Here is a 24,825-nt window from a genome sequence, read left to right as displayed (position 1 = left end):
AAAATATCACATGAAAAACAGTTATTGCATATTTCTCTTTGAACAACAGAATTGGTTAATGATAATAATTCTCTCTCTCTCTCGTTTTTTTTTAAATGAGGCTGATTATGAATGCAAAATTTTTTACCAGGAATCATTAAAGCAAAAAAAGTTTTCTCCACATTTTTACAAGATGCATGGTGATCCCGGTGATCACAACAGAAAATTTTGTGTCAAATTATTAGCAAAGACTGTGCTACATTAAACTTTGCCATAATGCATCTGTGCTAAGTTCAGACAAAGAACTTTACGTTCAAAGTGGGGGGAAAACCTATGAGTGCACACAGTCCCCTAATTCTCAGCTAAACCGTGGAACGGAGCCTGCTGATAGTGTGAGCGGAGTCCCTTTCACCACAGATTCTTGGCAAAACCTCTCTTATGGCTTGGCATTTATGTTGTATTATTGAAAACATCTGCCCCACTTTGACCACTAATAAGTAGGTAAGCATAGAACTAAAACTCTCCTCTCTTTGCAGTAGATCCATTATTTTCTCATTCCTGTAATCAAACTTACAAAGAAACATCTGACAAAATGACGACTTGCTTTTAACTGCTTGTCACTGGGAGCACAAAATTAAAGAGTAGACTGAGTGGAGCTGACTGATTCTTGCAGATGCATGGTGGGAAAAAAATGCGTTTAGTTTTGAAAATCACGCTGACCACACATCCTGGGAGTAAAAGTGGAATTGCTGCTTGCTTTTGCCATAGGTTTTACTACCATAGGACCACCTACTAACAGGCTTAAATTAAACACACAAACACACAGACACACACACACATACAATTTCCTGTAAATTTTTTGACCACAATTTAAATATAAACGTGCCTACGGGGGGACTTTGGTATTTGTGATGTCACTGGGGTTTGAAGAATGTTTTTTTCTCCCCCAACTCATGTGATTCTGACCTGCAGATGTCAAAACACTCACTGCATGCAGTTCCTCCTGATACATGCAGCCTTTTATAATGATTCCCCAAGTTATTCTACACCCAGACCACAAGCTTGAAGGTTGAGCTATTTTCACACTGCAAGGTCTGGGGATTTGAACCCACATCCCTCCACTGTCCTCCCCAGGCAAACCTCACTGCATCCCTCAAAGAAAACCTTGTCCCAGGCATCAAATGGTGAATTTTACACATTTGAAGCCCAAATGAAGCACAACGGCTTTTCCTTTCAAGCAGCACTCAAAGCTTTCTTAATTAACACATAATTTTGGATAGTTTTTCTACACTTTCTGCATTTTACTCTGCTGCCATTTGAAGCCGTCGTAATTCCTAATCTCCAATAATAGTTCAAAAAGCCACAGGATTACAGTTAAAGAGCCAGAAAAAAAATCCTGGGAGATTAGGCAAAACAATTACAGATATAAATCTAAAGCTAGTAGTTGGTGCAATCAGTTTATCTCAACCCATGGTTTGAAGTTCACGCCACAATGCAAAAAGGAAGGAAAATGTCTCTTAAAAAGTGATTTCTGCTGAAATCTTGATGACTTTTTCAAGGAAAATACTGACATCCTTCATCAGAAAGCGCAAGTTCGGTTTTCTTTGAACTTAATGGCAAAATCTTGACAATATCTATAATTTTACTCAACATCACAGCAAACCCACTACCCAGATTTTAAATGACTTCCACACTGCATAATTACAAACAGCCAGATGTGGCTCTGGAGTTCAAATCAAATCGAAATGAAGGTTAAAGCAATTCATCTGGCATTACAGGGAAAAAGAAAATCTCAAAACAAGTACATGCAAGGAGCACATATGTGCTTCTCAAGCCGTTAGTCTCCACCACACTGGGGGACTTAACTGAGGACTCTACTCTATATTAAGGTAATAGGGTTATTCTAATTTCTTCATCTGTAATGTGATTGAACAGACATGTGCAACCTTCCAAAAGAGGTCAGCAAAAAACCACTACATGCAGGATGAGTCACATTCGGCACACCAGCATCATCAGGTATGCAGGTCAGCTCTCTTGTGCTGATGTACCCCCTAAACAGCACCTCAAGCATTTCACAGAATCCCAGTCAGGCATTCCCGATGGGCTTGTTAGAGTCCAGATTGAGCGCCAAAGTCTCCCCTAATGTGCAGACACAGGAACATGCGAGTGCAATAAGGCCGTGGTTATCAACTATTTATACCAGATTAAAATATAAATGTACATATAGTCCCATATGTCTAGTCAAGATAGTGCAAAATGTTAGGTTTTATCCCATTGTTCGTACTGAACATAGCATGCGCTCGGAGGTGCATGCGGACATGTGACACCAACCTTTCCTGTCACTACAACATGTCAGGATAGATTCTCGTCTGCGAGATCTCTGATGTTTCACTGATTGCTCTCCTCTGCATTGGCGCCTATAGCCATCTTGTTAAGCGTGCTGTAAGAGCTGGAACATAAACCCTAAGCAAACAAAATCTGCTGCTCGGCCCTCTGCAATTCTCAAAAGTAGCAATTCTGACTTTTTTTTTTTATCTAATTTGAGCTAGTGGATATTTATCAAAACCATGAAAAGTTGGGACATACCACATGGGTAATGTAACTACAGGGAACAGTCAACAATAGCTTTTGTGTTCTGAGCCAGGAAGTAAACGTTTTTAATTATGTGTTTCATTTACAAGGAGTATCGTTTGGAGGGCAAAGAATTTCATGTGACCACAATGCACTGGGGTTAAAGAGAAAATAATATGATTGGTTTGGCTGTGGAATTCCTCTCCAATCAACTGGGAGAATGACAGCAACCACATGACGATACAGTGTGCTGGGGTCTGCAGGAAAATGGCATTCTTCAGATAGCCATAAATATTGAAAAACACCCCAGGACCAGGTTTGCCTTCGAGCTCAGCCTTCGGAAAGCCACAGAGAAGACAAAGGAAACAAAGCTGAGGTTTTAAATGTAACCATCAACTTACAGTTCACAAAAAATGTCTTGCAACTGCTCCAAGAATGGGCCGTGATTTTAACATATCAGCGAAATACAGGCAAAACGGTCCCTTTAATTTAAATATTTACTTATTATGGTGAAGTATGAACATCATCAGTTGATTAGTTTAAGCTCTTATAATCAACAGTCACTCTCAAACAAGTCACCAATCACATTCAATCAACATGGCGTCTCGATGGACTCTTTACTTTCAAGCTTGTGTTCATCATGTTGCTGGTTATGCAGTTTACTTCCACAGTTCTTGGTAAACTTCACTGTTGATTGGTTTCTCCCTCCATACACAGCCTTCTCTCGGTACACCTCCCGTGTCTGATGGCATCCTCCGCCTCATACATTATATTTCAGCTCGGCAGCCATGTGCAGCCTCTGGGGGATTTACTGCACTCCACATTGAACCTCTAGCTTCAGCTAGAATTCACTGGGGAGCTTCCTCACAAGCGGAAAGCCCCAAACTATTTTTAAGTGATAACGCCTTTGACAAATGTGCCTGTGACAGAAATCTTTTAACTAAAAAACCTTTAACAGGTAGTGGAACATCACACTATTGGAAACCAATAATAAAAGGCAAATAAAGCGGCACCTTCCAAACGCATGATCCCATTTCAATTTCACGCATTCTGCTTGATTAGTTTCCTCCAGTTTTTAGCTATTAGTTATCTTGTAATAATAATCTGTAGCTAAACAAGACATGTTATTCGATATACAGAAGCTATTAGGGACGACTTATGGATTTGTATCTGTTATCTCTCTAACACACCCCTTTTACTGGGTGATTTGCATGACAAACATTGAATCTGTGATCCCTTTGTTACTCTGCTTTGGAATGAGGAGAATCACAATCCTGCTAACAGAGTAAACAATGAACCAAAAGCAAACAATGTCCTGTGCATGCGCTAAATGTTAATCAAATCTGCACTATCATGCACACGCACACCTGGAGGCAATGTTCCTATTTTAAACCACAGCACACCTTGATAAGTGCGTACATGTCCCACACCCCACCCCTCACACCCCACTTTCACCACTTTCCCCAGTCTAAAAAATGGAAGGGGCTGGGGTCAGGTGTGCAGATATGCCATTTAACCTAGTTTTTGTTTTTTGTTGTTTTTTACAGATTTCAGCTTTTGCAAGAGAAGCGGTGCACATCCATTTCAAGCCCCAGGTTAAAAATGAGTCTCCAGCTAAAAGACATCCTACAGGCGATTTAAGGTTTAATTCTGGATTTAGGGATCTGTGATTTTTTTTTCACATGACTGCACTCAATCCACAGCTGTAGCACACAATGGAATATGTGAACAAATATTAAAGAGCCATGCTGGTTTATACAGATATTCCTCCGGCCCCCTGATGATGAATCCTACTTAAATCTCCTATGTGGCTGTTGACCATTTTGCCATGAAATTCAATACTGAAAGTTCAAGTCCCCCTGAAGAATAACAGTATTGTCATTACAGACTCACAAAGCCACTCATACGGCTAAAGACTGACAGATTTGTTTCTGTACTCACCAGGAATCCTCTGCTTTGCCTTGATGATGGCCTCACATTTTTGCTTGGCTCTGTACAAAAACTCTAACTGTTCCTCTTTTGTCAGCACATCATCGGTGTAAACCTGCAAATCAGGGGGAAAGCCTCAGAGTTAACGGAAGGATATGGAAGTGGAAACAGGAATAGTGTGAAAAATAGATACTTTCAAAGAAAATTTCCAACACAAAACATCTATTACAACTCAGCTACATGGCAGTTAAAATGACAAGAACAACATAAAAGTGTAAATATTTCGCTGCAGATGTAGACTCTCCTCTGGATCTGAAATGAGCATGAAAATCAGTTCAGACTTAGACATTAATTTCTCTTTACAGCTGCTTCAAAACTGTCAAACTGTCTGGAACCCTGCTCCTGGTGCTGTGGAGAAAAAAATTAAATCCAGTTTCCTACCTCCAAAATTCACCGGATATGAGTGACAGTAATACAGTGGATAAATATTAGAAAGTCCCGTACTTTGACCACATCAGTGGATTCATTGAAGAGTTCTATCAGTCTTATTGTGATAAAATGAAAGCTAAACTTCCCTGACTCAACAGCATCAGTTTCACTCGCAGCATGCAGGCTTATTCCAGCGGTAAACTGATCGACATGAGGAAAATTTTAACACTGACAAAAATTACATTTTATTCCATGCAGTTTTTTTTTTTTACCCCTTATATATTTTCAGGTTCTGAACGTTTTATATGAGGGTGACGTGGTAACGCAGGTGTGGTTTTCCAGTCAGGGAAACTTTTTCCATTCTAATAGGTCACACTGACTGACTTGCTGTTTGCCTGTGGATCACCTTCGGGCATTGACAAATGTGACTGTACTGAAAACGACAACATTCATTTTTAACAGAGCATGACAAGAAGAGTTGAAATGAAAAAACAGGCCGCCTAAACTAAAGGCTAGATCGCCAGGATATTTAATGCTGTCATGTAGGCAATATCATTGTTCTCTGAGCCACACTGCAGCAAAACTATAAGACGCACACCATGAGACATAAACTAACACGTATGCCGTACAGAGCGCCTGGAGGTGCGGCTAAAAAACCCCCACACACACACAGTCTTGTTTTTTTGGTCCAGTGATCCAGAGCAAATAGTGCAAATTAAAGACAGACGTTTACTCAGAGCAGCTGACTGCCTGGCTGCAGTTGCATCTGTCAGTTTCAGACACAAATTACATGTCTGGATGTGAAGAAATCAAATTTTGCTTCTATGAAAGCAAGAAGCAGAACACTTCAAATAGTAACGAGTAATTGTTTTACTGATGAGCAAGAGACAGCAGGGAGAACAAGGTAAATCTATGCATAAACAATTCACCTTTCTAAACATTTATCACAGTCATTTTGGATCTAGAATATATATTTTTTAAACGTGACACAATGGAATATATAACCATGGACAGATAGCTGCAGGTACAAAGTAAAGGCGGTGTGGAGACTTGCTTGTCGAATCTCATTGTGATATAATGATCATGCCTGATTCTATCTCTAAATATAAGTAATATAATTGATTTTCTCTTGTTGCCCTGAAAAATCTTATTTTAGTCTCTACAATATTTGTTAATTTGTTCAGACAGATGTTAACTAAATAATTTGTGTACCTTATTTTTAAGGTATGCTTGTTATATCTAATCAGTCAATCACATGGCACCAACTCAGTGTGTTTAACCAAGTAGCCATTATCAATTGAGCATGAGAATGTGAAAGAAAGGTGATTTCAGTGAATTTGAATGTGCCAGATGGGCTGGCCTGGTTATTTCAGAACCTGCTGATCTCCACAGAAAATATCCAATGTTGATGTCAGAGATCAGAGGAGAATGGCCAGACTACTTTGAGCTGATAGAAGACAGCAGCAATTCAAATGACTACTTGTTACAAACAAGGTATGCAGAAGAGCATCTTCGAATGCACAACATGTTAAAGCTTGAAGCAGATGGATACAGCACCAGAAGACTGCACTGGGTACAGCTCCTGTCAGCTAACAACAGGATACCGAGGCCATAATTCACACTGGCTCAACAAAATTGGACAACAGAAGATTGGAAAAACATTACCTGGTCTGATGTGCCACATGAAACAACATGAAAGCTGATGTTTGCATTCTAATATTTGTGTTCAAGCCTCTAGCTATAGATAAAATATCTTATGAAAAATAAGTTTTAGTAATAAGACTTTTACTCTTATACTCTTTTTTGTGAGTATAGAAATACTGGAAGTGAGCTTACTCATTCTGCAACAGTATTTTATATTGTATTCTTCTTATTTATAATTTAGTACAGCCAATTGCCATGGTGTTTATTTAAAGTATATGAAATGCTGAAATTTTACAGCAGTAACAGCAGTATAAATGTTGAGAACCAACCATAAAAAGGACAGTACCGAAACACTGCAGTACTGAAATAAATTACAAGAATTTTACACTGGTTCCCGAGTACAACATTTAAGAGAATGTACTTATTTACTATAACAGTTACTATAGTAGATGTACAGTCTACTAAGAAGTATTTATATTTTTGCAGTTGGCAATACAGCTCCGTATAGGAACCAACTGTTGTATAACCTTTTTCAAGACTTTTTCAGCCGTCTCTTGTGCCTGTTCATAATGAGAAATATAATAAATAAGTACAGATAGGAACAAAGACATGTATACTTTGTTTCTAACAGAAGTACGCAACTTCACGAGGTTTAAATTTAACTGTAAATACCAAGCCGTTGTGGGTTTGCTCCATACAAACCCACAATACCTCAATCCATCAATATTTTCACTACTTTCAGCCCTGAAATAAGGATGTCCAGTCTGAGAACTGAATAAGGTTACAGAATGAAGACGTTTATGGCTTTGCACAGTAAACAACCACAGATGGAATAACATTTTACCGCAGGCGAACAAGGATAGATACTACCTGTTTACTGTACTAACTAAGCCAATATAGAATATTCCACTGACAGCTTCTGAGACGTTCACACTATTTTCATCTGAAAAGCTGCCTAGTCTTACTTTAGGTAATGACCAATAGGTAATCAGAAACAGTGGATGTGGAAGTTATTCTGGTAAGAATAACACCACTATCATTACTCTTTCTATTTGCGGACAGGTGACAAATTAAAGGAAAAACACTGAACGTCTAACCTCTACATTAAGGGGACTGTTATGCTGCAGAAGGCGTTATCACGATCAGCTTTATCTTGAGATCATATATTTCTTTTCCGATACGAGCGATCACTTCCTGCATAGTTATTAAGGTGCAATAACATGCACCAGGTTTTAAGGTAGTTATAGCCTTATGAGAGAATTTGTACTGGCAGATAATTTTCCTCATCACCACCGTAAAACACCAAATGAGGGCTCTTTGGGGAGAATAAGATTTGGAGAATAAGTGACAAGGCTAGCTGAAGCTGCATAATGTATTTTCACCATTTAAATAATTGCATGCATTATGCTGATATATGTTGAATTTTTCCACACACTTCAAATCAGTGTGAAATATTGCAATTTCTCTAAGTTATTTCTGCCATTTGAGTGAGACTGCTGTTCCAGCACATTAAGAACAAACATCCCAGCCTTTATAGTGGTGTTTAAGCCCCTGTGAAACAGTAAACCAAAATGAGGCATGGAGTTTCAGCTTTCTGTCTTAAAAACCAGACTCCTGCATCCAGGGATATAGAGGAGTATCATTTACCATTTCAAGAGGAGAATCTTGGGTAATATGTATGCCCCGTGATTATTTCTGAAAACTATTCCTCCTCCACTGGCCAGAGTCCAAACCTCCAAAGTAAACACACCTCTCACAGGGAGAAACGTGGACATTCTTATTTACTGCATTGCATTCAAAACACAGTATTCTTTTTGTGAAATGCTTTTGAGTTTGTGCCAAAATGAGAATTAGAAAAATACACAACATATAAATATGTGTGTTTTCATCACCGGTCGCTAGAATACAAACTCCACTTGGATAAACCACAAGTTTCTATTTGTCTTTGCAAACTGCAGCTTGATGACTTAAACTGCAGCCCTCTGCAAGAATATAAGACCAATATTGAGAGAACTGTATTTAGGGTGCTCAGTCAAGAGAGCGTTTAACCGCTAGGATGAAATGCTAACATTATACAGTGTGGGAGTGAAGGCACATTTACAGTTTAGTTTTAGTTTTCTATTTTCAGCATTTGGTCATTAATGCAAGTTGTATTTATCTGTCAGAGATTGATTTGTCTGGCATGACAGTTAAATATTTTCAGTGTCCATTTGTTGATTTTCAAATAGTTTGCACCAAAGGTTAAAAAAAATTCTAATAAACTGTCCATCAGAAATGTGTCATATGGCTAGACGCCATGCATACATTGAGTGGAGACACTGGGTTTCCACTGCATTACCAACAGCCTTCATTGCGGACTGCTTTGCGCTTTTTATTTCTTCTTCTTTCTTTTTTTGAAGAAAGTTGTGGCTAACCAAAGTCATTTCCTGTAATGTCCTACACGGAATCAGAGAGTCAAATGGTGGAGCTTGTGAGGTAGACTTTCATTAGAAAAAACAAAACAAAAACTCGAGTATCCAAAAAGTTTAAATGAACCACAAAAACCACTGGATTCAGTGGAGTATAATTATCTGCAGTGAGTCAACAGTGTATTTGGATTCAAAATAAAGCTCAGTGATCTCATTAGTACTATCTCAGACCATGAAAAAGTTCTATCAAAAACACAACATAAAGCGAGTTCCAATCATGACGGCAAAGACGCAAGCATTTTTGAGCAAAACACTACAGCTTCGAAGTGGCTTGAACTTTGTACTGATCTCCCAGAAAGTTGAATGTAGGGACAATTCCTTTGCCAAAATTAATATACTTTATCCTCAAGCTAAACTCAGTGGGCAATAAAAAATGCATCCCAACAGCTTTGATTACTTTCAGAAGTTTGTTAAAATTGAATTGTTGAAATCCTGTCTATACACGAGCCCCATCTATGCATTTTGGCTTTTTACATGCATGTAGAAGGTGTTGTAGGTCTCTGAAAAACTTCTTCCATAGTTAAAGATGTTCCGGTGCTCCATTTCAGCATTTACACTTGAACTAGACACTGCAGATTTTAGCTTTCAGTATCGAAGGTGTGCATTTTTATCTTCTTTTTCAACATCAGACTGTCCCCGTGTTATTGTTTAAAAGGCTTATGAAAAGCCAACATTTCTGTGGAGTTGGGGTTATATCCAGTTTACGCTAATAAGACAACAGTCGAAGAGAAAGGATTATTAATGATCTGCAAGAAATTATCATTGGCCAGAATGTTTGTTTTTTTACTTTTTTTTAGCAATAAACAAAAAATAAATCCACAAGACCAAAAGTTCCAAAGCAACCACTCAATGCATGGAGGTAAACAGACACTACATAAACTAGCTATGAGCTTTTTTTTTTTTTCAAATCAAGAAGAGTTTTTGATTTAATATAAATGAATGTTTATAAATATATGTTAGGTGAAGCTGGCTCAAAATTCAGTCTGCACAATTGTTAAATATATATATTTTTGTGAGTAATTTCTTTGGTGAAGGTGAGTAAAAATGCATCAACATCTTAGCTATTCCTAGAACTGTACTCTACTGCACAGCTGCCTCTGATGTGCCTGGAATCTGCTGGAGCCACTCTTCCAGCTTGGGCGTTATTGGTCTTATTGCTCCTATCATTGTGGGGCCACTTTGGTCTTTACCTTTCACATCTGCTCCAGTTGTTCCTTCAGCCCCTGTTACTTCCCTGTTTTTTGTGCTTTTCTAGCCACTAGTCAGATTACTTGATGTCAACCCCTTCTTCAATCAGTCCATGATATATCCAATGCAGTGGCTTGGTATTCCATGATAGTTTCTCATCACTGTTGTGTCTTCAGATATCTGAGGAAATCTTAGAGCAGCTTATCCCTGGGGTCATCTTTCTAAAGCATTCATTGATTTTTCATCTTTCTTCCTGGATTCTGGCTCTGCTCTCCTACTTTCTGTTGGCTGTAAAGCCTCCGCGTGTTGGACTTTGGGTAAAAAGCACCATATGTTGTAAGGAGTTTTTATGTCTTGACATCAGTGGCATTTATGTTCTCCTGTGGCCAGCTTATTATTCCAGTTGAGTAACAGTCTGATGAGTGGTAGGTCATATGTATTGATAGTTCAGCTCTTATTCCTACTGCTACCTTCTCAGGATCTATCTTACCTACTGAGATATTTGACTGGGGTTGATCTTCATGGATCTTTATTGCGGACCCTGTTGGCTTATAGGATACCCATGTATTTGTAGCTGTCCTGTATATCTGCTATTATACCTTCTGATATCTTAACCCCTTCAGCCTTGATCACGATACCTCTCTTTGCAATTTTCCAGCCACACCTATCCAGCCAAATGGCCTCAAATGTTGTCTTCCACTGAGTTCCTGATTGATGTTATGAACACACTTTACCTTGTATAGTGCCAAATACTCCACTATCAACGTGTGGGGCATTGAGTCGTAGGTTTTCTTGTAGTCCAACCAGACAGTGCTGAGATTAGTCTTCCTGGTCTTACAGCCCTGGTGTAGTGCTCTATTAACCAGCAGTTGGTGTTTTGGCCTTCTGGTATTATTTTCAATGCCTTCTGAGCTGTGCTTATATGTTAACTCATGTCAAGCCTACTCAGCTTGGTTGCTATGATGCCTTAGAGGAGCTTCCATGTTTTAGAGAGAGAGCTAGTTGGCATGGTAGTTTCATGGTGTCATAAACTTGCAGGGATCTTTCATGATTGTGTTAGCAAGTCAAGATGAGTACCTGCTACTAGCAGCCTGCTTCTTTGTGTTGCCAGGTGTTTGTTGATGGAGTACCACTTCTTCAGCCAGTTGGTGTGGATATCAGATCCTGGTGCTATCAGCATTTCATTCTTGAGACACCTTATAAGATTTTTGCCTTTGTGTTGTTAACTGGTTCTTTTTCTGGGAGGTTGCTGCTGGATCTTTGGCAAACAGACCATTTATTCTCTTGGCCTTTGCTTCTCTGGTGTATCTCTTCAGCCTAGTCACCATAGTTATAAGCCTTTGCTTGGTAGTTTGTAGAGCCCCCAATTATGGACATTTTTTGTCATTCCCATCCATCCAGTACCCACATCTCATAACTTTTATAACATCCTTTCAAGTTTCCCTGATTTTGGCTTCCAGCCTACCTTTCCATAAGGGCTTTCTCTATATGCATTCCTGATCTTATACCCAAGTGTATCTAGGATTACTGTAGCAGTGGCATATATGAGCTCATTGGTTACAGTGATTTCATATTTAAAAATACTACCAAAATTGTGGGTAAAACCTTAACAACCATGAAAGCAGAAGAAACTCTGAAACAAAATTTCTATAACTATTATTAGAATTATTTTAGGCCAAACTTCACATGACTTTAAAAGCACTGGACACATATTCTGTGTTATTTCAGTTCAGTGTTTGCAGATGTTTTCACTGTCAACATAGAACCTCTCATCACAACTCTGGCAGTGTTTTCAGTGGGAACCATATTAATTTTTCTATAAGTTCAGAGACATCCAATAATGCTTCTCTGTTAGACAATCCCTGTGCGAAGATAAGGGTTTTTTTTAGGTAATGGTCATAAGTAAGGCTTTCCATTCCAGATCACACTTCATCACATGAATGATAAATACTACACATATAATATTTACTCTGGTTGCTGTGAAACGTCTCAATTTTAGGAATACAGCTGAATGTTTGTTTTATGTACTTGTTTTGGTCATTTGCCATTCTTTACACCATAGGCTAACATTCACTTCCTTGTTGTTGGCATGTGCTCAAAATTTGATCCCAAGGGCTTTTGGACTTTCCTGCATGTTTTTTCTTCACAAAATAGTAAGGTTCTAGAAAATTATAACTTCGCTGAATCTAGTGTTTAATGGGCTGTCTACTATCTGGAAAAAACATGAATATGTTACTTTTGACATATTGCGCCGCATGAATGTTTTAGCGGATGAGGTTCCTGGATATTATAAACTCTATGAGTCAGTGCCACTCCTCTTCAACTGTGCAATTTGCATTTGATGATAAAAACCACAAACCACAAGACTGGTTGTCCTTTGGAAATGCTCGCAGACCACATTCTGACTTAAAGCAGCATTTAGTTCCTAATTATACCCTGCTCTGGTCGTAAGCCTGAAGAACAGCACTTTTGTCCTTGATGGAAACATTGTGTGTACTCCGAGAGGCTGCACACAAGGCAGATAGCTGTGACTGTTGTTCTCACAAATTAAAAAGGGATCATTCTTGCATTATATAAGTGATTTAATACAGCAACTACAGACTGTTGCTTTAGCAAAGCAATATAAATGCACTATTTTAATTTTCATCAAAAGCTTAAAAACAACTAATGGTTATGCAACAGTCAAATGCAGTAGACATTTCATAATGTCTTAACGGATGTCACAAAGCAACTGATGAAACAAACAAAACAACGCTCACAGGTCACTGGGCCTCAATAGCAGAATGATGCACTGCCATAAATGCAACTTTATGCATGAAATAAGAGGATTATAGGTTAAAATATACATTTTAAAGTAGATTTAAAACCCATAAAAGGCTTATTTTGGATGTGTTTTTTCAGACCTTACATATGTGGCTTTATAGTGCAGATCGGCATTAATGGATTATGAGACCATCTCAGTCACAGCTTGGCATTACAGCTATTACCCCTTTAAATAACATCAGCTGATGTAAAACATTAGTAGGGATTAAATGCATGACTGAAAACAGGCTTCAATCAGTCAAAACTGATTATTCCATTTTTGTCATCTGTAACAGTAATGAATGATGTCAGGTTTGTGGGTCAATCCAATCATATACCTGCAAATAGTTTTTACAATTACTGTAGGGCAAGGCTAACTATGTGAGGTTGCAGAAAGTAGGATTATGCAATATTTATTACCATGGACAGACTCATCCATTTTTAAATGAGACTCCCCACAAAACTACATACTTTAGCAAGAATAAAAGTCACAGGTTAAACTTTGAAACATCTCAAAACTTTCTAAAGGTAAGTTTATTCAGGCATTTATGAAAAAGTTTCATCAATGAATGATGACAGTGAGAATACTCAGATGAGTTGTCCAGCTGTCCAGTGAGTGTTTTTCATTCAAGTCAACTCACTCATATCAGCATCTTTTCTACTGCTATATTTGTTTTGCTGCTTGATCCCATAATTAACAGTGAATTCACATAATACGCAGAGCCTTGTCTATCTCGCTGTCAATATTATGCCTACAGGGAGTTTTTCAATTAGTATCACAAAGCCAACTTTTACAATTCCAAATGAGTGTGAAACACCACTGAGCAATCTCAGCATGCATGCTGCATGTAATGCAGACAATGTGTCAACACCAAACAATGTAATACTGTCTGTTTAACACAGTCAGGTAGGGCTGGGTAAAGGAGGAGGGAGACAGACAGACAGACAGACAGACAGACAGATATATTGAGGCAAGAAAGCTTTGTCTTGGTGAAAAGGGTAAGACAGCTTATCCTTTTAATAAGACTAAAAGTAATTTATGGACATGCTGGAATTTTCACAGTCTACCTTGAATAACTATGAATTATTATAATTTTAGTGAGGAAGGGGATGAATACAAAAAGACAACACATATAGAGGACAGCACTTCAATCAGCCCCTTTCCACTGTTAACCAAAGGGACACCAAGGGGCCCGCTGCCCGCTAAGAACTAGGACAAGGGCACTTTTTGCATAAGACCCCTCATCATAACTGCCTTCCCAATAAAAAGCTCCAAAATTGTGGACTAATTGGACATAGCTTAATCACCCAAGGTGTCTCTCTTTGCCTGTTAATATTGCACTCTTCTGATTTGCTGAAGGGGGCCACTTAGAGTGAACCTCTTGCAGATGGTCACCTTGATTGAAGTGCTTTTCAGGGCAGTCAATAATTTCAAATCAAAAGCAAAGGAAAAGTCATGCTCTCAAATTGAATAGAACCACACAGGGTGTAAGAATTATACTCCACGCTAATAAAATAACAATCAATATCAAATACGTATTCAGAATGTAATTAACACCTATGTAACCACACTAAATGCAGTGGAATTATTTCTAGATCAAGACTACATAATGTGCATTTTTTCATATTTCTGCATTTATACAATGATAATAATCAAATCTGACAGCAGTAAATTTTCATGACCTGCAATATGATAATTAAAATAATCTTGTGTTGCATATACAGTTGTAAGAGTTGAAATAAAAACTGACAAGGCTTCCAGGAAAAATACCTATACAGCAAAAACACAAACTATTAAGAAAGACTGAATAAAATTCAAACTGCATTTTCAATAAAGCCGTAATTCATACTCCTGAATTTTCTAAATACATTAAAACATTTATCTAATTTCTCAAATTTTAACTTCACTAGAAAATGCCTGAATGGGTTTTCTGATTCTATAAAACCTTTAAATGAAATGCAGATATATTTTATTGCGGACTTATTGGCGATAAACATATACAGAGGATCTCTTTAGTAAAACATTTAAGGATTTAATGTATTTTTTAAACACTAACATTAATGCACGTGAATAAGATGCACTTTATTTAGCAGGGAAAATTAAAGCAGACACAGGCTACACTGTTTGTGCTGTACTCCAGCTGAGAGGCCTGCAGCTGACCTGTCAGCATGAGCCGTCCACACTTTCTTACAAGGCCAATGGTGCTGAGGCCTTCGAACCACGCTCCTGTTTCACTAAACATTACTTGAAACTGTGAATAAAAGGTCGGTGGCAAAACAGAAAAAAGTCAGGATTGTCATGGTGCTGAGTTTTTGTCAAGTAATGGTTTAATTTGTCTAATTATATGTTTTCTTTTGAAAGCATTACTTTAGGTCTGTTTGTGCTTGAGCGTGTATGTGTGCGACTGCAGGTTTTCTCTCTCTTCCTGTCCTTTGTCGGCTTATCTGTTCATCTGCATGTGTTCCTACTTTAAGTGGTGATTATACTCTGTTGTGAACATGGGAAGCTGGAGGTCTTGTGATACTTCACTAAAGCCTGACTGAATGGCACTTATCTAATAGCTGAATTTTAATGTTGTTACGGTCACAGAAAATTTGGTAGCATGTGGATGTCCCCTCATAACCTAGGACTCGCTGTTTGATAACATCACTTGGACCAAAGTGAACCATAGCAGACTCACAAACATGGGTGCAGATTTAGCTTAGTTGGATGTGCAGCCAACCATATGGCACGTGGCCGAGAGCAGCCGGCCCGGATTCGAGTCCGACCTGCAGCCCTTTTATCTACTGTATTTCGTTATCCTGTACATGTTCATACATGTGTAATGACAATTAAGTTTGAATCCTAAAGCTAACTATAACATACCTTTTAGTTGCTGCATGGTTGTTTCTGTTCATCTGGACGTAGCGTTTTCAGTGGGAGAAACTGAAAACGCTACGTCCAGATGAACAGAATGAACCTTTTGGGATTGCTGTAATATTATTCTCACTGCATTGTTATGTGTTTTATATATATTGCAATGACAAAACTCATCATTCAGTTATGAGCTCGACTTCAACGCTAGTTTACTGACTTTGTAAAAGAATATGTGAAAAATAAACAGATCCAAGAATATCAATTCCCTGAATTTGTGCTTACTATTAGAATAGCCAAAGTCCACGGGTCATACATAAAAAAATGAAAATCTATTAACATTTTTAACCAAACTTTTTGACTTAGACTCATTACAGCCCAGTCTGAGACTCATTACTGCACTTTTCTGTCATCCTGTCACACACAAGCCACAAGTGAAGATTGGCAATAACAAAAGTAAAAGCATGTGGCCAAGAAAGAGACACTCTTCGAGGTTTTCATTGGTGTAAACTCACTTGAACACATGTTTTAAAAAGCTTACAAAGAAAAGCTGGTTTAATTGCTGCAAAGTAAGCACGAAACTGAACTCTGACGAGATCAACCCCATGTAGCATTTTGTCACTGACAAACTGTTCTTTCAGTCAGGATTGGAGCAATAATCAATCTAAATATCAAATTGGTACTTCACCAGAAAACAGCAATAGAAAGTAAAAATAAGCTAATAGAGATAAAAGCAACAGCTGTGCTGCACATAAAGAAATATATATTTTTGACCACTTTATTTTTAAGGAGACAGCCACTCAGTCCAGTTCTGAACCTTCGAACCTTAAACTAAGTTTGAATTGTTGCACAATGGGAAAAGGCTCACATCTTTGAATTAAAATGCACCTACTGTTGCAGTGCAGTGATGAATTAAAGGACAGCTGATCCTTTACATATCAATACTGTTTTCAGAGTTTTTCTCTCTAGCTGATATCGATCCCTTTCAAATTCATCCCAGACAAAACAACGTCTGTCCTGTCATATGCTCTAAACTGAAACCAATATTTTCCATTGCAGATCAGATAAGCTTAATTGCCCCCGCAGAAACCTTAAAACTTACATTTTGATCTTTAAAAAGCACCCGTCTGATTTACTATTGAACTCCGCTAAAAGACAGACAATAACAACGGGTAAATCTTATTCATTATAGGTATGCTTCTTTCTTGTCAAAAATCGGATAGTTATTCAGTCAGTGTATTGTGTTTGTAATGGCTAATGTAGCTTAAAGCAGTGAGTAAGAGCACGCTAAATAAATGATGTAGACCCTAATGTCTACATCATTTATTTCTCACTATAATAAACAGCCTTCCTTGCCCATCAGGTCAGCTCAATACAATCAGCTATCACTCCAAATGCTTGTATGGGAGTATGTATGATTGAATGCAAGACTGAGACTAACCCTTACCCTCGACAAAAACAATACTGCCACACTTGTTGGTATATTTTGTTTTCTCTTTGTTGTAAAAATGGCTGGTTGAAATATATGTTTCTTACTTAAATAATTGCTTGTTTGTTTGTTTTTTTTACAAAGAAACACAATTTCCCACGAGAGAGGACACGTGCATATCTCTTTAAAATGAGATAGAATTGAAATGATTTTATGAAAAGAAGGTAAATTTATTACCTTCATTTATTTTTGATGTATTTTAAATCTTCATTGCATCATGTTTAAAGTATAGTATAGCATTTCTGTAGCCATGAATACAGCTACATCACACAAGGACATTTTGTATAAATACACTTCGAATATGGAACAATAAAGCTCTGAATAATAGTCAGTGTATATGGAGATCATACACCATGCTACATGTTTAAGGATTACATTTTAAATATTGCATCCATTGAAGTTAGTCCACATATGGATGCAGACAGTTCAATGACTGAGTGCCAACTATGCACCATCATCCGCTGTGGGACTCATACAGTGCACTAATTCAATATTTTTGGTGTCTTTGCAATTTTAAATATTTAATAGTAACTGAATCCACCAAAATAAAACAACAAATAATTGTAATAAAAAAACTGCCTGTACCAATAAAATAACCCAAATTATATAAAAAAAAATATTTTAAATGTAATTAATTTTTGCAATATTTTATTTCTATTCATTACATTAATAGGGCCACATTAATCACAGTCTAGCAAAGAGAGACACAGTGAACCTTAACCAATGAGCAATAAGCTATAATGCTGGAAGAAGAATTCATGCAAAATAATTTGTGACAAAACTTGAAATTAATCATGTGTCTGACCTTCACTACACAATGAACGGTACTTTTTGTAAATGTCAGTCTGAAAACATTCATTAAATCTCTCCACGACCAACAAGTATCTTATACGAAGCACTCAAACTTGAGATCTGTGATGACTCAAACTATAACTTTTTAACCGCATTGAGAGGGGCTTGTCTTTAAATGCCACCAATTTAACACAGAGAAAAACCCATCCACCCACTGTTATCTGAATTTAAATTGGCTGAGATTTCCCCCTGTACTGCAGTGTAAGGATTTTTTACTTATTGCTGGAAAATCTGGAGCTGTGAACTGCATACTTACAAACCCATAAGCCCCTGAGTTTTGCAATGAAACTAATAAAGGTCCTTTTAAGAAATCCAGCCTCCTCTTAGCCATAAGCCATGTGCCAGGGGAGTATTCCTACCCAAAATTTGAACCGCTTCCAAATTACGCAAACAACTGAATCACGTGTGAAATCCTACTCTCTGTGCCCACAGTAATTAAGGAATTGACTTGGAACTGTCTACCGACCTAATTTGTTGTTGCATTTAAAAGGACAGAATGAGACTGGAAGAGTCTGTATATTTGAAATTCAATCCGTTCGCTAACAGTGGGGGTAGGGCTGAGCTGAACTGTCGGTCAATGGCAAAGGCATCTGCATAGCTGAGAATTTTCACATGTCAACTCAACGGAGGTGCTCTGGGATTCCAAGCATATTGCCCGCAAAGAAGTCTGCACCACAATATTGATACAGCGGGTAACTGATGAAAAAAGACTGCATAGGACTCAAACTCGTCACAGAGCTGACAATCAATCAGCGTGTCCCTGACTTCTAGCAATGTTGAGATTATAATACACTGTTGGTCTTAGGTCCAACAATTTCTAGTTCCAATGCTTAAATAAAAAAAATGTTCATATTGGTCATTCTCAAGACTGTTTGCATTTGAATTTTGCACAGACTTAATCTTATCAGAAACCGACACGAGAGAAAAGACTATCGCAATGAATTAGAGTACTTCAAAGATTCAGCTTCTCTTTGATAAGCATCACCACAGTGCATGATGCTGTTAGTCAGCTGAAACTCCACAGGAAAAAATTATTAGAGGTTTTTCTGCTAAATTGTTAAATGCAATTGGGTGAAGCATCACTGACATCACCAGCTGGTTTCTCGTCAGTATCTTTGTATAACTGCTGCTCACTACTGTTGCTTTTGAAGAAGCATCAAGAGAAGCATCACTGAGTTTAAAGAAGCAGATTTTTACGAGTTGCCATGGTTAAACAAATGAAGCTGGAGTTTAAAAAATAATAAATAAAACAAAATGCAATGTTTTCACTACAACACCATATTTTTGTGGGTGCTAAAGTCATAGGAACATAGGAACCATCATAAGAATATCAGTGAGAAGTGTAACTTTTTTCATTGAGGTGTAAAAGTGGCATTGAGTTACACATATTCTGGCATTCTTCAAGTGGAAAAGTTAAGAAAAAAAAAAAAGCAGAGGTCATGGTAAGTCAAGAAAACAACCCCTTTCCTGAGTCAAATACTGCCATGGTGTTACCTTACCATGCTGGTGAAACTGAAGACTCGCGTATTAACACATGCGTTATGGGTCTGACTCACAGGCCCTCTGAAAGCGAGCAATGCATCGGTCAATACGCCACACAGATGAATGCACTCCTGAGAGAAAGTTACAAGAATTAGATTATTCTGCAGTTATCTCAGGAGGTGGTGTCAGCTACTGAGAGTAAAACTCTCAGCGTGAGGAGAGTATGTGTGTGAAGGTTATTTTTCCCACTACAAGTTGCCTCTGTGAGGTAAATCTTGTGCTGATCGCACGAAAGTTCCGGCAAACATGCAAACTGACGACAGCAAGCGCATATAGCAACGAGCGCTTACTGAGGTTACACCTCCATACTGCTTAAATCTACAACACGTGCTGTAAAAACCAAATTACAAAACAGGATGTCTCAGATCTGCCATCCTAATCTTATTAGGATGGAGAAATTATATCCTATCCAAGTTGGGTATAAATACCCTCTGTGCACTAGAATACCCGCTCTTAAGTCCTTCAGCTTCATGTGCTACTGTTGATTTTTCAGTCCATCATGCACAATTAATGGTAAATGGTAAATGGCCTGTATTTTATATAGCGCTTTACTAGTCCCTAAGAACCCCAAAGCGCTTTACATATCCAGTCATCCACCCATTCACACACACATTCACACACAGGTGATGGCAAGCTACATTGTAGCCACAGCCACCCTGGGGCGCACTGACAGAGGCGAGGCTGCCGGACACTGGCGCCACCGGGCCCTCTGACCACCACCAGTAGGCAAGGGGTGAAGTGTCTTGCCCATGGACACAACGACCGAGACTGTTCAAGCCGGGGCTCGAACCGGCAACCTTCCGATTACAAGGCGAACGCCCAACTCTTGAGCCACGATCGCCCCAATTACACGATTCTCTCTGTTGTTTGAGGTATAAATGTGTTATTTTTGGTGTTTTCAGTGACTCCACTCAATCAGAGTGCAGTGTCACTGAGCCATCTCCACTCAGCCTCATACTTCCAGTGGTTAGAGCATCATCCATGACTATACCTCCAACACAAGTATAAAAGCCCCTTTTCCCCCCTTTTCATTATATAAAGAAAAGGGGGGAAAAAACCATAAAGACTGTGTTCTTGTGATTTCATCATCTTGAAGCAAAGAAGCATGATGCTGAGTGTGCGCAAAACATTTTAAGGCTGTAAAAAAGCAGTGAAACATTGAATGTAAAGTAAGAATACATGCCCCAAAAACTGAAACCAAAAACTGGCCTCCTGTGGCTCTCATGAGGCTGATGATTCTGATCCTTCCCTCACTCTCTGTTGCTCACCTCACTGTATATTAAATTCAAAATCAATGTATGAAAAATTATTTGGTCACACAGTGACTCGCTCCATACTAACACCAGGTTCCAACAGCAAGAAATCCATTATTTCCCCCACTCTGTTGCTCTATAGCAAAGATCCAATGCCCAAGAGAGGAGTAATGCATTTAAACTCACTGATTAGAACAAACATTTAAGGGCTTTTTCACTAACTAGATTATATTATTTTGCCCTGTGGCCACAGACAAAAGGTAGCAATTTCAGAAGCAAGTATTAATTTGTAAAAGGTATGAAAGTGAAGCAAAAGCAGAGAGGCAGACTGAGAGCACACACAGTGCAGCACCTCGGTTAGGTGTGGGCACACAAGGCACAGTGACTGATGTTTAGAGATTTCATGTAGCACAAATAGTGCCTGGTTAGAAATTGGGTGTAACTTCATCCAGAAAGGCTCCCGTGCTGTCATCGCCGTGGACCGGCTCTACGTGGACGGACAGCTTTACCGCGACCTCGGCACCACACCGTGGTTATATTAACTGCACTCCAGATAAGAACCCGCTACACTCTTTTCTTATTCATTCACACTCTCTCCTTTAACATGAGTTTAAGCTAGTAATATCAATATGATGTCATAGCAGATATAACACCGTCACCCTCCGTCATTGCTTTAATTGGAATGTTTCCGTTTCGTTTCTTTTTTTTTGTTGTCGCTCACAGTTCATGTGGTTTCTTTCTTTCTCTTGTCTTTCACTGCTATGGTCACCTACTTCCCCACTCACCTACAAACAACACCCTCTATTTCTCCATATTTTCACAACACGATCACGCAAACACATCAGCTCAACGGCAGCACATTCACAACAGCCTCACAGCACGCACAGACTTGCAGGACACATAAGCAAGCCACGCTTGTTCGTATTAGTGAATATTCACACACATAGTCAGACTTATGGAGTCTCTCACCACACTTCTTTTTCCCTTTCTATTTACAAACAAGGGATGTTTCCATATTCTCTCCACCTGTCTAAATGAAACACCCAGCATACATCATTAGACATACACGCACAATTAAGGGCATGCTGAGGTTTGTCACATGGAATGTAAATGGAGCTGGCACCAGAGGAAAGAGGTTAAAAATATTTAACCAGCTTAAAAAACTACAGGCAGATGTTGTTTTATTACAAGAAACTCACAAACCTGTCACAGGTTTAAATGAACTTAAAACACCTGAGTTTCCTAACGTGTTTGCAGCCGGTTATAATTCTAGACAACGGGGAGTAGCAATTTTAATACATAAAAATGTTAATTTTACAGTACTCGATACAGTTATAGATCCAGAGGGTAGATTTCTAATTATTAAACTATCAATATTGAACAAAAAACTATGTATTGTTAGTATATATGGTCCAAATGTTGATGAACCCTCATTCTTCCACGGTTTTTTTAGTGCACTCTCTGAACACCTTGATTGCACACTCATTCTTGGCGGTGACCTCAACCTTGGACTAAATGAAGAAATGGATAGGCTCAACACAACAGGAACTCAGCGTAATTGGCAGTCCACAAATATAATCAAACAGTATATGAACGACTTTGGTCTTTGCGATGCATGGCGCTCTCTTCACCCCACCAGTAAGGAATATACTTTTTTCTCGCATGTTCATCACTCTTACTCTCGTCTGGATTATTTTTTGGTCAGCAGCTCACTGCTGTGTGACATTTCAGACACTGAGATTCATCCTATAGCTGTCAGCGATCATGCTCCTGTATCTTTAACACTAATGCACAAGAATAATACTACGCCAAGTAAAAACTGGAGATTTAATATATCACTACTTAAAGACGAAGACTTTATTAAATACTTTAAAAAGGAATGGACTTCATATTTAGACTTTAATGACACTCCCGGAATATCTGCTTCTGTTCTATGGGAAGCAGGGAAAGCTGTGATGAGAGGTAAAATAATTTCTTTCTCATCACACAAAAAGAAAGAAGAAAACAAAAATATTCAGGAATTAGAAAAAAACATCAAATCACTAGAAGAAGCCTACGCGTCCCACCAAGATCAGGAAACATTGAACAAAATATGCAAAACAAAACTAGAATTAAATGAAACTATTAATAAAAAAAACACAATTCCTTATACAAAGACTTCGCTTGCAGAATTTTGAACACAGTAACAAATCAGGTCGATTTCTAGCTAACCAGCTAAAAATAAAGAAAGAAAAAATAACTATATGTGCTGCTAAAGATTTATCGGGGAACACAATATATGATCCTGGAAGAATAAACAACATTTTTAGGGATTTCTATGAAACTTTATACTCACCACAAATAAACCCATCTAAAAATGAAATTGATCTGTTTCTTGACAACGTAACTCTTCCAAAATTACTAGACAGTCAAGCAATGGAACTGGATTCGCCACTGACACCAAGTGAACTCCAGGAAGCCCTGATAAGTATGCCCAATAATAAGGCTCCAGGTCCAGACGGCTTCCCTGCAGAATTCTACAAAGAATTCTGGACAATTTTGGCACCAGTATTCCACAGCATGTTGCAGGAAATCGAGGAAAAGGGCAGACTACCACCAAATATGAATTCTGCCAACATTAGTCTCCTGCTAAAACCAGGCAAAGACCCTTTATTTCCCTCAAGCTATCGTCCAATTTCTCTTTTAAATGTAGACCTTAAAATAATCTGCAAAGCTCTCTCAAAGAGATTAGAGAAAATGACCCCCCTCTTAATTCATCCTGACCAAACTGGTTTCATAAAAGGTCGGCACTCCTCAACAAACACTCGTAGATTACTTAATTTAATAGACTACTCATACGATAAAAACATCGAAACCATAATATTATCTCTAGATGCAGAAAAAGCATTTGACAGAGTTAATTGGAAATTTTTATTCGCAACTTTACACAAATTTGGTTTTGGAAACTCTTTCATAAACTGGATAAGAATATTATACAATTCCCCAACGGCTCGTATCAGAACAAATGACCAGACATCCTCCAGCTTCTGTCTCCTGAGGGGCACCAGACAGGGATGCCCACTCTCCCCTTCACTTTTTGCAATTTTTATCGAACCTCTAGCAGCAGCATTTAGACAGGCTACAACAATTAAGGGCATAAAATGTAAGAACATAGAACATAAAATCAGTCTCTATGCGGATGATGTGTTGCTTTTTCTGCAAAACACACAAACCAACCTCTCTGAGGTAATTACTTTAATAAACTGGTTTTCAAGAGTTTCAGATTATTCAATTAACTGGCCAAAATCTACAGTTCTCCCCATTAACTGCTCCTTCCATAATTCTTCCTCTGCCCCACTGCAATCCGGAAATATTAAATATTTAGGTATTAATGTCTCTCCTAAGCTTTCAGACTTAACTAAACTAAACCACATCCCACTTCTAAAGAAAGTAGAAGGCGATCTGACTAGATGGAAATCTTTACCCATATCACTCATGGGAAGGGTCGCCACTATAAAAATGATGATCTTGCCAAAAATAAATTACTTATTTTTGATGATCCCTAACAAACCATCACAAGATTGGTTCAGATCTCTGGATTCATATATTTCCAAATTCCTTTGGAAAGATAAACCCCCGCGTATTAGCTTAAAAACGCTACAAAGAACCAAGGATAGAGGAGGATTAGATCTGCCTAATTTTCACCAATACTTCTTAGCCAACAGGCTTCAGTTCATCTCAGAATGGTTAAAACATACCTTCCTAGTTGAGCCCTGGCTAGATGTTGAACAGGCACTATGCAAGGATCTAGAGATTTCAGACCTACCATTTATTAGCTCAAACATC

At 38.3% G+C, this 24,825-nt stretch overlaps 1 protein-coding gene across 1 annotated transcript in view; it reads right to left on the bottom strand.

Moving 5' to 3' along the window:
- The window catches only part of pth1r (parathyroid hormone 1 receptor), a 52,203-nt gene that overhangs the window by 17,071 nt on the left and 10,307 nt on the right, over nt 1–24,825 (bottom strand). The window contains exon 2 of the mRNA XM_085389437.1: nt 4,492–4,594. Within this exon, the coding sequence (XP_085245563.1) occupies nt 4,492–4,594 (103 nt within the window). The remainder of the gene's footprint in view (nt 1–4,491; nt 4,595–24,825) is intronic.

This window comes from Rhamphochromis longiceps, linkage group LG18, assembly GCF_057381845.1.
Source record: "Rhamphochromis longiceps isolate RC_006_pf linkage group LG18, R_longiceps_female_GT1.1, whole genome shotgun sequence".
Taxonomy (NCBI): Eukaryota; Metazoa; Chordata; class Actinopteri; order Cichliformes; family Cichlidae; genus Rhamphochromis; species Rhamphochromis longiceps.
Note: the sequence above shows the minus strand (reverse complement) of the source record. Positions and strands in the feature narration are given on the sequence as shown.